This window comes from Protopterus annectens, chromosome 12.part0 (assembly GCF_019279795.1).
Source record: "Protopterus annectens isolate FY-2018-M chromosome 12.part0, PAN1.0, whole genome shotgun sequence".
Taxonomy (NCBI): domain Eukaryota; kingdom Metazoa; phylum Chordata; order Ceratodontiformes; family Protopteridae; genus Protopterus; species Protopterus annectens.
In genome coordinates, this window is record NC_056746.1 from 1,428,089,785 (window position 1) to 1,428,104,281 (window position 14,497).

General features: G+C 43.5%; 1 protein-coding gene across 2 annotated transcripts in view; it reads right to left on the reverse strand.

Moving 5' to 3' along the window:
* The window catches only part of DGKE (diacylglycerol kinase epsilon), a 1,358,385-nt gene that overhangs the window by 1,188,947 nt on the left and 154,941 nt on the right, over positions 1 to 14,497 (reverse strand). For both annotated transcript variants that reach the window (XM_044090462.1, XM_044090463.1), the window contains exon 2: positions 11,887 to 12,046. In XM_044090462.1, coding sequence (XP_043946397.1) covers positions 11,887 to 12,046 — 160 coding nt within the window. The remainder of the gene's footprint in view (positions 1 to 11,886; positions 12,047 to 14,497) is intronic.

Here is a 14,497-nt window from a genome sequence, read left to right on the forward strand (position 1 = left end):
GAAAGAGTAGCAGAAGTATAAACTTTTTTACCCCATCTCTCTAATGCTCTAGATTCTCTTTCAGAGGGGAGGGGGTTTTTGGCAGAGGCAGCTGCTACAGCTTTGGGGCCCTGTGAAATGGTTTCAGGATCTGCAATAGGAGCCTTATACAAGTGAAAGTGTGTGTCCGGGACCATGTAATATCGGTCGGGTTTAGCAGGGGCCGGGGGAAGAGAGTCAGGAGCAGTACAGGCATCATTAAATGCATCATCCACAACTGTTAGTAATGGAGGAATGGCTAAAGGCCTATGCTGTGGTAAGTGTAAAAAGGTCCTTAGCCTTTTCCTTGAATCTGAAAAATCCTGGCCCTGCCATTGAAATTGATCTCTCATAGCATGTAAGGTTTCCCCAAAAGAAAATTCCTCAGGAGGAGAGGCAGAAGGAATGGAGTCTTCTGCATCAGAATCCTCATATGGAGAATAAGGGCCTTCTGGAGGATTTGAGTTTTCTGACTCATCCGAGGAGTAGTCAGTAGAAACTGGATCGGGGGGCTCCGCTCTAGGCCTTTTCTCTGGAGGGGGTTGAGAGGCCCTGTCTGGGTGAGGTTGGGATCCCCTGATCAAAGAAATGAGATCCTCAGCCAGGCTGAGCATTTGGGAACTAGAGGTAGGCCTGTGTGGGGTTTTAGCAGGCAAGGCCTTAGAAGATTTAGCTGCTTTAGCCCTAGAAAAAGCCTTGATGCGCATAGATGCAGGGGGCCTAGCAGCTCCACGTGCAGGAGTAGATATGTCTAAAGGAATAGTATCTGATAAATCCTGGGTGCCTGCTACAGCAGGAGAAATTTCAGTTGCAGATTCAGCCATGCTGTGTGAGGCCTCGGCTGTCGGAGGTATGCTTTCGGCCGAAGGAAGAACCGAGGACTCGGTTTCAGCCGAAACCGAGACACTCGCGGTTGGCTTAACCGTGGTTTCGGCCGAAACCGCGGACCGTGAGTGTCGGTCCTTTTCCTTACGCTTTTTAGCTAATTGTGAAGTCGGAGTCTCCGACGGCATTTTGTAAGCAAAAGCGGGACCAAAAAACTCCTCCGCAAACTCCGACCGACGTCTAAGTGTCCGTCGGTTGAAGGAAGCACAGGCTAGACAAGCTGATACGTCGTGGTCTGGGCCTAAGCAAGGAAGGCAGTAAGAGTGGAAATCCTTATGAGGTATTTGTTTCCCACAAGTTAAACAATTATTTACTTTTTCTGACATCGGCTGAGGCAAGAAAGAGTCCCCAACGGGGTACTTAGCTTTTTAGAAGTCTTCGGTAGTAGAAATTTCTGGATCTGACCGACCGGCACTTGCGAACAGCTTCTGCTTCAGGCACTGCGCGGCAAGAAAGACTGAGGAAAATGGCGTCGGCTGATGCCTTTATACCCAATTCATAGCAGCTACGACGTCGGGTGAAGTGCGACATCAGCCGAGGCCAGACCCAGACTTTGGAATCCGGCCAACCGAAGGGCTGCCTGAGGCAGGACAACCCATATGTTAGGACTGCAGATGCATCCTTGAAGGACATCCCCTAATCATTGTAAGTAAATCCTCAGCCATCCGTAGTAATTGCTTCTGGGACTTGGGAGCTGAATCCGAAGCAGCTTGAGAAGAAACCCTTGGTTTTACAGGAGATTTTTGTCTTTGCCTTTGTCTTTGTTGAAATAGTTATATGTGAAGGCCTGAAAACTCCCTCAGAAGCCGGTACCTGCACAGCGGTTCCGGACCCATCTGAAGGAGCGACGTCCGAAGGTCCTGCAGCAGAAAAAAATATTAGGCCTAGATGGCTCCCCATGGGAGTCCGTGTCGGCCATCGGTTCAGAAGTGGCGGATGACAGGAGCTGCAAAAGCGCCTCACTGACGACCGCCGAACCCGAAGCTGGCTCCGGCTGCGAAGAATCCTGTTTGGACCTCGGAGGCCTATCCTTGTCCTTGCGTTTCTTTTGAATTCCGATTGTCGGTAAAGTATCCGACGACATCCTATAATTAAATCGTCTACCGAAATAGTTCAAGGCCCAATCGTACCTACGCTTGATAGTGCGAGAATTAAACCTGGCACAGAACCGACAGCAAGAAACGTCGTGGTCAGGGCCTAAGCAAGGTAAACAGTAAGAGTGGAAATCTTTATGAGGTATTTGTTTTCCACACGATATACAATTATTAACTTTTTCTGACATCGGAGGAGCAAGAAAAAAGTTTCAACGGGTACTTAGCTTGAGAAGAGAAGTTGAAAACTTCGGACCGAAGTCAATCAAAGCACGTTGTTCTGAATGCGCCAACCAGCGACTTGCGAGCTGCTTTCCACTGCACGGCAAGAAAGACTGGAGAAGATGGCGTTGGCTGTCAGCTTTGTACCTCTGCGTTCTGATGTCAGGGTACTTGCTGGTACAGCCGACGCTGGACCCAGACTTTGGGATTCTGGCCGACCTCGGGCTGCCTGCCGGCAGGAACACCCTACAGTTATGACTGCAACAGTGAAACACGAAGAACATCTGCTGATTTACAGGGATATGTCTTATCTTAAAAGTAAGGTCAGTTCAGCATAGAGTGAAGAGATAAGTACAAGGAAGAGATGGGAGGTCAATTACCCACTGAGAGAAATAATTTGAGAAACCATTTTTTGTTCATGACTGTGGTAAGAAATAACATCAGACAGAAGTTGTTTCATTCTTCAATACATAATATCACATACCTTCCATACAACATAATAAAATATGAAGTATAAACAGAGTACTGAAGACATGACTGTTGCATCAATTAATGCAGAAGAAGAGAATATATGTTGGTACCAGTTACCTTTCAAAGAATATGGAAGGAGTAATTAACATACACAAAGAAACAACAGGGAGATGTCAATACTGAGGGCTGGAAGTGACTTTTTAAATGTTACCTATATCACTATTAAGGAATAAAAGAAAGGAAGAGCAACACAGAATAAATGACTTAAGCAACTGACTGCTAAATTAGGATGCGATTGCCTTGGGAGAATAAGGACACATCAGAAAGATACCTGCTGTCTGCCAAGAAGACTTCATCTCGGGCCACAGGAGTTAAACTACTTAAAGATGGACTGATCCAGGATCACGCATTTAAACTACTATGTAAGGGCTGAAAGTACTAGCGATTTAATAGGTAAGAACAGGCACTCATGGAATACATAACAGCATAAATAACTCACAGTGTGGTCTGCAAGTTTTATAATGTAATGCAAAGAGTTTAAGAGGGAAGATGGCTAAATGCAAACAGCAAAAAACTTGCTAAAGGTACACAGCGCTAGCCTTACTCAAACATGGCCAGGTGATACCAGACAGTGAGACTTCTAAGCACCTGGTTTTAGGACACTTAGGCGCAAAGCATAAAGAAGGATTAATAGGTTTATGTAAATGAAAATATTAAAGGTGATAACAATGAGACTGAAGACTACAAGTACATAAATAAGGAAAAGGAACAGCATGAGACAGAACATAAACTTGTTTTACTGATTAAGGTGCAAGATACTGTGGGAGGGCGCAAATGATCATGAAATGATATGGTCCGCACACCACCACGCAAGAGGAGGAGGAGGAGGACATTCTTAAAAGAAGAACCGAAAGCTGTCATAAGAGAAGCAGAAAGAGTACAGTTATGGGGGATTTCGAGGCTGATGAAGAAAATGATAGGACTGAAATTCTGGACTAAGAGGGTTTATTCATTTGATAAAAAATTAATGTGAAGTTAAAAAGTACTGCTGAGGTGAAGGATGTTCCGCAAAAGCACAATTAGCTAGTAATGAACATGCCACTGCATGGTTTAATATAGGAGACACAGCTGAAAAGCCATTCACTGAAACGGTGATGACTTAAGCAAGTATATATGAAGTAATGCAGGAGAGAATTATCAAGACTGGAAGAAAACATTGGAGTTAACACTTACAGGAATGGTGTAAACATGGTGGTAAGAAAGATTAAAAAAAAAGTGATGCCACTGTGGTTACATATGAATGTGATATTAATCATTAAGTGTAAAGAAAGTACATTTAATATGTTGAAGAGAAAGGGTACAGAGATCCAGAAAACTATTCTGCAGCACGGCAGAAAGGGACATGATAAAAAATATAAGCACAAGTTGAAAGGGAGTTAAGGTAATGAAGAATATTTTTATACATACTGTCAAAACAAGAGAAAATAACTGGCTTATTCTCTGTCTAATATGTTGGGAAGGAGATGAAAGAAGACAGAAAACTCAGCAGCACTAAATGAATACTGTTCTTTAGTCTTCACAAAGTAAAACGGGTTGCTGTCATGTTAGGTTGTTGAATAAAAATGGCTAGTCCAGCAAAAAAGATAGCAGGAGTGTTAGGGAGGAAGTAAAGAAAGAACAGTTGGTTAATAATGATAAGACTCACTAGCCACATGCATACCTCCTGGACAGTAAAGAATTTGGTGTCAAAATCAAAGTAAACTTTATTGTTGATCAAGCTGAACGAAATGTCGTTGCTTTGGTCCTCGTGCAAGATATAACAATGAACACAAAGTCTGAATGACAGTAACACTAATGCACATACAGTGATCACTAAAATATTAACAACACAATAAATTACCACAAATATATAGGAAGACAGTATTACACTAGTATATAATGCAAGACTATGACTTCACATTGTAATTGCTTAGAATATTGCACTTCATGGTGGACTAGTAGAACCATTAAATGACATCTTCAGTAATGCACTGCTCAGTGCAGAGGGACCTGAGAAGGAGTAGGAAGCAGGAAAAAAAAATAGGCATGCTAGTTCAGTAGGCATGCTAGCTTAGGTACAGTGGTAGGAAGTATTATAAGGATAATTCTAAAAAGGTGGTTAGTTTCTTAGACGTTAATAATCAGCTCGACAACAATTAAAATCAGTCTTTGGTAAATAATAAGCCAAATTTAACCCAATTTTATGAAAGGATTAAAGGAGTACTTTACAACAGCTTTCCCGCTAATACAATTTATTTGGATTTCAGAGGTTTTAGGTGCTAAGGTTCACCAGCAATGATTATAAAATCTGCACTGCTTAAGAATGGGATCAAGATTAGAACCTCAAAAAGAATTACACGAAAGTACAGTTTTGTACCTACCATAAATGTAGATGTCCGATAGATATGCAACTGCAGTCATAACATATGGGTTGTCCTGCCTCAGGCAGCCCTTGGTCGGCCGAATTCCAAAGTCTGGGTCCGGCATCGGCTGGTGTCACTTCCTCTCCGACGTCACAACGGCTGGAGTATAAAGGCATCGGCTGACGCCATCTTCTTCAGTGTTTCTTGCCCCAGATGCCAGGTGCCCTCCTAGGAAGGCTAAATTTGGTAAATGGATAAAAATAATCCAAACATGCACAACAGTAATAAACAGATACACCGTAGGAAATACCCCCAGCTAATGGGATAAGGGGTAGGGACCCAAAAAAGAAGGATACAGAGGGGTAAGAGGGTGGGAAAATCCGACTGCAGTTGCATATCTATCGGACATCTACATTTATGGTAAGTACAAAACTGTACTATGTCCTTCAAGAATGCAACTGCAGTCATAACATATGGGTTGAATACCATAGCCAAGCTGGGGGTGGATGGATCTATGATAAGGATGGTGTAGCTAAAATCCCCTGCAGGACTGCCGAAGCAAAGCCTGCTCGGGATCTGGAGTATAAAGGCAGGTTGTAGTGCTTGGTAAATGTATGCACGGAGCTCCATGTAGCAGCCTCTAGAATGTCCTTTGTTGCCACTCCTCTTAGGAAAGCTGTGGACGTGGCTAAAGCTCTGGTGGAATGTGGCTTAATATTGGCAGGCACACCTTTTCCATGGAATGAATAGAAGAATCTGATGCAATGTCCAATCCATTTTGAAATTGTTTGTTTGGAGATTGCTTTTCCTTGTATTCCAGCAGCATAGGCTACAAACAGTTGGTCAGACTTTCTGGTGGCCTTAGTTCTGTCCAAGTAGTAATGTAGTTGTCTGTGTATGTCCAAAGTATGCAGTAGTTTTTCCCCCTTGTTTTGAGGATTGGGGAAGAATGTAGGCAGGTGAATAGCTTGATTTAGAGACACCTTGGAAATAACTTTTGGCATGAATGTAGGATTTGTTCTTAGAGAGACTCTGTCTTGATGAAAAATGATGAAGGGAGGCACTGCCATGAGTGCCTGAATCTCCGAAACTCTTCTTGCAGATGTGACTGCTAATAAAAAGACCGTCTTCCATGAAAGAAATTGAATTTCTGAAGTTGCTGCTGGTTCAAATGGAGGAAGAGTTAATTTTTCCAACACATAATTGAGGTCCCATGCAGGTACTGGCTGTCTTCTGGGAGGTTTGATATTCTTTATTCCTCTTAGAAACTGTCGTAGCAAAGGATGTGAAAACACTGGAGGGTCACAGTTGTATCTTGCTGAGATTGCTGAGGCATGAATCTTTATTGAGGAGTATGAGAGTCCTGTATGAAATAGTTCTGCCAAGTATTCTAGTATCTGAGGTATACTCGGTAATGTTGTGTCCTGACCCCTGATGGCATTCCAGATGCTGAATCTCTTCCACTTGGCCGAATAGGTTTTTCTGGTGGAAGGTCTGCGTGCTTCCAGCAAGATTTCTTGGACTGATTTGGAAAGAGAGCTAGGTGGAGAAATCATGGTAGCCTCCAGGCTGTCAGGTGTAATGTTTTCAGGTCTTGATGTACAGTCCTGTAATTGTGTTGTGTTAAGAGCAGGGGCCATATGGTCAGAGGCCATGGTTTGGTCCGAGTTATGGTCAATAGCAATGGGTACCAGTGTTGCCTTGGCCAGTCCGGAGCTATCAAGATGCCTGTTGGTTGTTCTCCTTTGATCTTCAGTATCACTTTGGTCAGCAGAGGCAGAGGAGGGAATGCATAAATCTTCAGAGAATTCCAGCTGAAGGAGAGGGCATCCGTTTTCCAGGCTAGAGGATGGTGAGTCCTTGTGCAGAACTTTTCCAGGTGATGATTTAAGTGGGAAGCAAAGAGATCTATGTCCGGTGTTCCCCATGTCATCGTCAGTTGAGAGAAAATGTGAGGGTGCAGCATCCATTCGTGTGGATCCATAAAATTTCTGCTCAGCTGGTCCGCCAGTACATTGTCCTTGCCTGGTACAAACTGGGATTGTAAATGTATCTTCAGGCTCAGAGATTTTTCCCAGAGAAGCATTGTTAGTCTGCAGAGGGGATAAGAATGGGTGCCCCCCTGCTTGTTTATGTACCACATGCCAGTGGTGTTGTCTGTCCTTATTAGCAAATGCCCTTGTTGTAGTGATTTTTTGAAAGTTTCGATTGCATGTATCATTGCCAACATCTCCTTTTGGTTTATGTGCAGATGCCTTTCCTTTGGTGACCAAAAACCTTGAATGCATCTGCCCTCCATGTGCGCCCCCCCATCCATGGTCTGAGGCGTCTGTTGTAATCGTTTGGCCTGCTTGAGGTCTGTTGAAAGACATGCCTTTGTTTTGCTGACTGGCTTGAGCCCACCATAGGAATTCCTTTTGCAGACATGGAATAAGTGGGATTATGTCCTCTAGGCTTTGGTTGTGTTGAGACCATAAATTTTTTAAATACCATTGCAGCTTTCTCATATGAAGTCTTGCCAAAGGTATCAGAAGGATGCAAGATGCCATGAACCCCAGGGCCTGTAGGATTTTCCTTGCAGTCAGCTGGGAGAGTTTTGCTAGGCCTTTGAAGTACTCTGGTAAATGCTGCTGCTTTTCCTCTGTGAGGTAGGCCATTTGGTTTTCTGTGTCCAGTTTGGCTCCTAGGAAGATAATCTGTTGGGATGGCAGTAGTTTTGACTTTTGAATGTTGACTGTGTATCCCAAGGCCTGCAGTAGATGCATGACATAGTCCAAATTTTCTTTTAAGGTTTGTTTGTTGTCTGCTTGTATAAGGCAGTCGTCCAGGTAGGGGTAAATTTGAATCCCCTGCAGTCTGCAGTGTGCCACTACTGATGCCAGGCATTTCGTGAACACTCTGGGCTCAGTAGATAAGCCAAACGGCAATGCTGAGAATTGATAATGCTCTGTCCCTGCAAGAAATCTGAGGTATCTTCTGCAGCTTTGTCTGATTGGGACATGCATGTATGCCTCCTTGAGGTCCAGAGTGACCAGCCAAGACCCCTTGCCCAGCATGGGAAGGAGTTGCTGCAACGTCAGCATTTTGAACTTTGGCACCATGAGAAAAGTGTTTAGAGTTGACAAGTCCAGTATGGGTCTCCGTTTGTTTTCTTTTCTTGGAACAAGGAACAGCCTTGAATAAAATCCCTGGCCTTGCTCCTGAGGAGGAACCCTTTCTATTGCTTTTATACTTAACAGCTTGGAAACTTGAGTGAGTGCCTCTGCCCTTTGATGATGTGGCAGGTTTGGCATGCCTTGTCTTATTGGTAATGTGTGGAAGCGGAATCTGTAACCTTTGTCTATCAAATCCAAAATCCAGTTGTCCTTGGTCAAGATATGCCAGTTTTGAGAGAATAAGGATAATTTTTCGCCCAAAGGTGCTCCTCTTTGAACCTTTGTAGGCGGTACGAAAGTCAAGTCATTGTGATTGTCCTTGTGGTGCAGCTGAACTGTCTGCGCCACTTCTTTGATTTGGAGGTTGCCATTGGCGGCCCCTGTAAGATCCTCTGTATTGCCCTCAACCTCGGGCACGTCTGCTTTTTCCCCTTTGAAACTTGTCTGAGCCAGGGAAGGACCAATTCTTTGAGGGCCAGTTTCTGCTGAATCTGGGTGGCTGAACCTGAAGGAAATCCTTGACTGTCTGTACTGACTTTGCTTTTTCCTCTATAGATTTCAGTACATCTTGTGCATTAGCACCAAACAGCTTCTGTTTTTCCAGAGGTGCATCAAGTAACTTCACTTTAACATGGTCTGGCAAAGACTGATCCTTTAACCAAGCATGTCTACGTATCACAGCCCCAGTCATAGCTGCCCTACATGAAGCTTCCAATGCATCATATCCACACTTAAGAAAATGGTTATTAACCTGCTGAGTGTTATGTATATGATCCTGCAATGCCTTTTTATCAATAGGCTCAGGAGAGGCTAACTTTTTCTGTAAATCATCCAGGAGAAAATCTTGGTACTGAAACATGTGGAAAAGGCAGTTAAGTGACCTCATGGCTAGGGTAGTAGAGGTATATACTTTTTTACCCCATCTCTCCAGGGACCTTGCTTCTCTGTCTGCTGGTAGAGGGTTTTTGGCAGAGGACGTAGCCACTCCCTTGGGGCCCTGTGAAATAGTTTCTAGATCCACAGAGTGGGCCTTAAAAAGGTGCTTGTGAGCGTCAGGGACCCTATAATATCTGTCCGGCTTGACAGGAGCAGGAGGAAGAGAATCAGGGTTAGCACTGGAGTCAGAGAAAACATCATCCAAAACATCCATAACAGGTGGAATAGCCAAAGGTCTGTGCTGGGGAAGCTTGAGGAAGGTACGAAGCCTTTTCCTGGAGTCAGAGAATTCCTGACCCTGCCATTGAAAATGTTCCCTCATGGAATGCAGGACTTCACCAAAAGAGAAATCCTCTGGAGGGGAGGCAGAGGGAATTGATTCCTCAGCATCAGAGTCCTCGTATGCCTGGAAGGATTCTTCTTGGGTATCAGAAATCTCAGAATCCCCAGAGGCTTCATCCGGAGAGAGGTCGTCGGCCTGCTCAGTTCTAGGCCTTTTCTCTGCAGGTGGCTGAGAACCCCTGTCCGGATGAGGCTGAGTCCCCCTGATAAGGGAAATAAGATCTGCAGCCAGAGACATGATCTGCTTATCAGAGGAAGGGGCCTGGGTAGCAGGCTTAGGATGGGCCTTGGCCTGACTGGCGGCCTTAGCACGTGCAAAGGCCTTGATGGACATGGATACAGGGGGCCTAGCAGCCCCACGTGCAGGCGTAACCTTGTCCACAGAAATGGTGTTGGGTAGATCCAGAACTTCGGTTTCCGGAGGAAAATCAACAACCGGCACCGGAGAAATCTCTGAGACCGAAGGTCGTGTTAACGCTGTGTCGTCGGCCTGGAGCGGTGGATTTACCACTTCCGAAGGGACCGGAGCACTAGCAGAGGGTTTAGGAGTAGCATCGGTGGTGGACGCGGGCCGAGGGTGTCGGTCCTGGTCCTTGCGTTTCTTAGCAAATTGGGTTGTCGGTTGATCTGACGGCATGATATACGCAAAAGATTCACCGAAAAAGTTCTCAGCGAATTCTGCCCGGCGCCTGAGAGTGCGCTTATTAAAGCAAGCACAGGCAGCACAGGCCGAGACGTCGTGTTCTGGGCCCAGGCAAGGAAGGCAGAGAGAATGGAAGTCCTTATGAGGTATTTGTTTACCACAAGACAAACAATTATTAACTTTCTCAATTTGTTCTGACATCGGCTGAGGCAAGAATAAGTACTTAGCTTTTAGATGACTTCGGTACTGAAAACTCAGGAGCTGACCGACTGGCACTTGCGAACTGCTTCTGCTTCAGGCACCGCGCGGCAAGAAAGACTGAAGAAGATGGCGTCGGCCGATGCCTTTATACTCCAGCCGTTGTGACGTCGGAGAGGAGGCGACACCAGCCGACGCCGGACCCAGACTTTGGAATTCAGCCGACCGAGGGCTGCCTGAGGCAGGACAACCCATATGTTATGACTGCAGTTGCATTCTTGAAGGACATCAGCAAGAATGTCAGAAAAAATAAAGGTGACTTCTGGTTTACCACAGGTCTCTCAAGGGCTTCTCAGTATGTAACTTTCAAATGTATTTGACAAAAAAGTAAGAGTAAACAAAGTATGCTTCTTTTCTAGATGCGAGATATACAAATAACTGCAAGAGACAAGTAATACTGTCAGAAGAAGGATCTGCAAAGGTTAAAGAAAATGTGAAGAAAGACTGAAGCAAACTCAAGGCTGTTTATTTTGGTCACAATAACATCCCTAGGGATGGGGACACCAATAATCAGACATAAACATGATGTACCGAGTGTTTAATATACTTAAAGTAAATTAAAAAATGACAATTCTGCAAAAAAAATCTGAAGATAACACCGTAGGGTTTTGATTGAGGTAACAAACTAAAGACTTCACAACACCAGCCACTGTTGAGACCGTATTTTGACCACAGTATGCAGATCTAGGGACCTTGCAAAAAGAAGGTGATATTAGCTTACTGAAAGGAGTTCAGAGGAATCTAACCAGAACAGTGTAATGGCTGGAAGGAAAGAAGAGATACACATAGGTAAGAATCTGACACTTTAACAGAGAAGTAATATATGGGTGCAAAAGAGTATCAGGAAAGTGTGAAAGTACAATTATGAAGAGGAAAAATGGGGAACATAAAGACAGCAGAATGTGAGGAAAAAGTTATCCCTTTATTTCTTCACAGAGATTGTTGCAGAACTTGAATGCCCTTCATGAACAAATGATGAAGCAATAAGGTGGCAGAGCATAAAAGGGAAATGAGAGAGGAGACAGATGTAAAGGTGACAGTATTTATCAAATGCAATCTGTAGACTGACAACAACAGAAATGAAATGAAATATCATTCTACATCTACACAACAAAGACATTAAATGACCACTTCTGACTAATGGGTAAGCCAAGTCCTAGCAGTCCTGGTTTTCTACAGACATGACATGAAGAACTTCGCTACAGCATTTTAACCTTATGATGCACTGCCATTGTTGCCCAACTTAATGTTTAAAGCTGCACATACTGCTGGCAAAAACAATGTTACTCATTACAGCTATACATAATATTTCTAAAACAGGTTCAGCTAATGCCATCCATATGGTGAAGCTTCAGCTATGTTTGTGTCAACGTCTCCTGTTCTTCCATAAGACATTTGGCACTGCACCAAATAATTCACAATAAATAAATAAACTGATTTTTCTAACTTTTGAACTACAGTACCTTTTCAAAATCAACTGATTTTCCTCTAGGCAGCTGACTGACCCGGAACAAGTAATCTGGAGGGATGATTAAGTTACGAAACTCTCCAAAGTCACATGACTCTTTATCAGAACTACGATCCTTGCAGTCATCGTGCACTGTACGCTGACACCACATGCATCTGTAGGAAATAAAGAGATACTTAGAAATGACAATCTTAACAATAAAGACTTGAGCAGTAAAAATGCTATGGGCTGGAACATTAAGAACATTGTACACTTAAATGGGCTAAATTAAAAGGCTTCACGCAATGAAAACATGAAGCAACTTCAGCTTAGCTAGGAACACCATGCACAACACAGTACAACTTGTTCATATTTCACTATAGTGAGCACCACTGATTACTGTCACCATCAGTATAAGTTATTTTCTTTATATGGCAGAGGAAGTGCTAAATAATTCATTTATTTAAATTCCATATATCAGGGAACAATGTTCTATAACTCAAGGCTTATCAAAAGCAAATAGCAACAAAATTGTGCAGTTTTTTTTTTCTTCTAGCAAATTGAAAAAATAAATACACAAAAGCACTAGACTTAATCCCACAATATATAACGTAGTGTTGCAGTGTTACGTGCTGGAAGACAAAAACTACAACACCATTACAACTACTAGGATGTCATTAGGGTTTGAAACTGAAGCCATGTTTGTAATCTAGTCTCACTTGTGTGGAGCAGACCAGGTATTCATTTTTACTGAAATTAGCGAGGCATAACAGTATGCACTTTGTGAAAAATATGAAGCCACAAAAAGATAACTAGTATGCACATCTTAACCACAAACAAGGCAAAAGTGCTGAATTAAACCCAAACCACAAAAAAGGCAAAAGTGGCAAATTAGTATGCACATCTTGGAAATGGCTGACGAATAGGGTCACACAAGTGAAATGGTCCACACATCATACTGATGTGCACTGTCCCCTTTTCAAAAAGCAGATAGAGTTACTTTCTTCCAGCTAAAGTGGCAATTTTGTTTCTGTGGTAAAGTTACAACAAGTCTGCCCGCCAGCATTCACCCAGGAGCACTTGGACTTTCGAAGGAACAGCTCCTGTTGCACACACACACGCACTCTCACATTCGCGCGCGCGCGCACACACACACACATATGCACAAATCATAAGTCAGAATAGTGAATGAATGTAAGGAGAGTCAGATCTACATTACTATCCAGTGCAGCAGACCATTTCATGTAATCATGAATGACACTCATTTGGCCTGGTGAGTTGTGGGTCTCAGTTCCCTGGAACACACTCCAAACAGTAGTCACATGTACAGAAAATTAATAACCTGTCCGAGACCAGCAACATGAAATTAACTGCTCTTCTGATGGAAGAGGATTGCTTTTGTGAATTTTAAAACGAATACAAGCACCACAAAAATACATATAGGTTCATAGATTCAAAGGAAGGTACTAGGCTATTGGCCCTAGGGCCTATATAAGCCTAGCAAAAAGGTACCCTGGCTTTTGCCACCCAAGAAAATTATTTTCTTGTGCCCCTGTTGAGCAGAGCCACAGAGGTGATCCCTGGCATGAATTTCCTATCTCCCATCCAATCATCAAGATTTTTGGACAGGAATCTATCCCATGTTCTGTTTATGAGTAAAGCTGGAGTTTTTTGTGACAGTCTGCATAGGGCATTTGTTTGAGGCCGCTAATCCTCTTTGTGAGGTATTTCTGCGGCCTTTCCAGTTGTTGTAGATGTCTTTTGAGGTACATACCAAAAGGGGCGTTGTACTCTATAATGGGTCTAATGAGTGATGAGTAAAGGGGAACAATTACCTCTTTTTTTTCTGGATGAGAAACCTTTTGTGATGAGGTGTGCCACGTAGAAGGATTTCCTGACTACTGTGGCAATGTGATTATCAAAGGAGAGACTACTGTCCACCTGTGTCCCAAGGTCTCTTATCACACTTTCGGTGTTAAGTAGACTACCACCTATGTTGTAGTTCATGGGCACAGAGTTTTTACCAAAGGGGATGACAATGCACTTTTTGGCATTGAGCTTGAGGCCATGGCTTTGACACCAGGCATCTGCCTCAGTGAGGCCCTTTTGTAGGATGTCCACATCGTTAGGAGTTTCAATTATGGCTCCTAGTTTGCAGTCATCTGCAAACTTCGTTAGCCAAAGACCTTCTGTGTTAGCCTGTACTTCAGAGAAGTAGATATCAAACAGGAGAGGACCCAAGACTGAACCTTGTGGTACTCCACTTGTCACTGGTCTGAAGTCAGATTTGGAGTCTGCTACTTTCACAGTGTGGGTTCTGTCAGTGAGCCAGTTATCAACCCATCTTGTGACATAGGGATTTATACCTAGTTTAGTGAGTTTATCTATAATTCCAGAGTGTTGGATGGTGTCGAAAGCCTTGGCAAGATCTAGATAGGCTGTGTGAACCACCTTACCCTTGTCTACGGCTTTGGTGACTGCTTCAAAGAAGTCTATCAAGTTTAGGAGACATGATCTGCCTTTTACAAACCCGAACTGGGTGGGGTCTAGAGTTTGGAGATTACCAATGTCTTTGTTTATAAGTTCCATGATGATACATTACATGGCCTTGCAGACCAGGCTCGTCA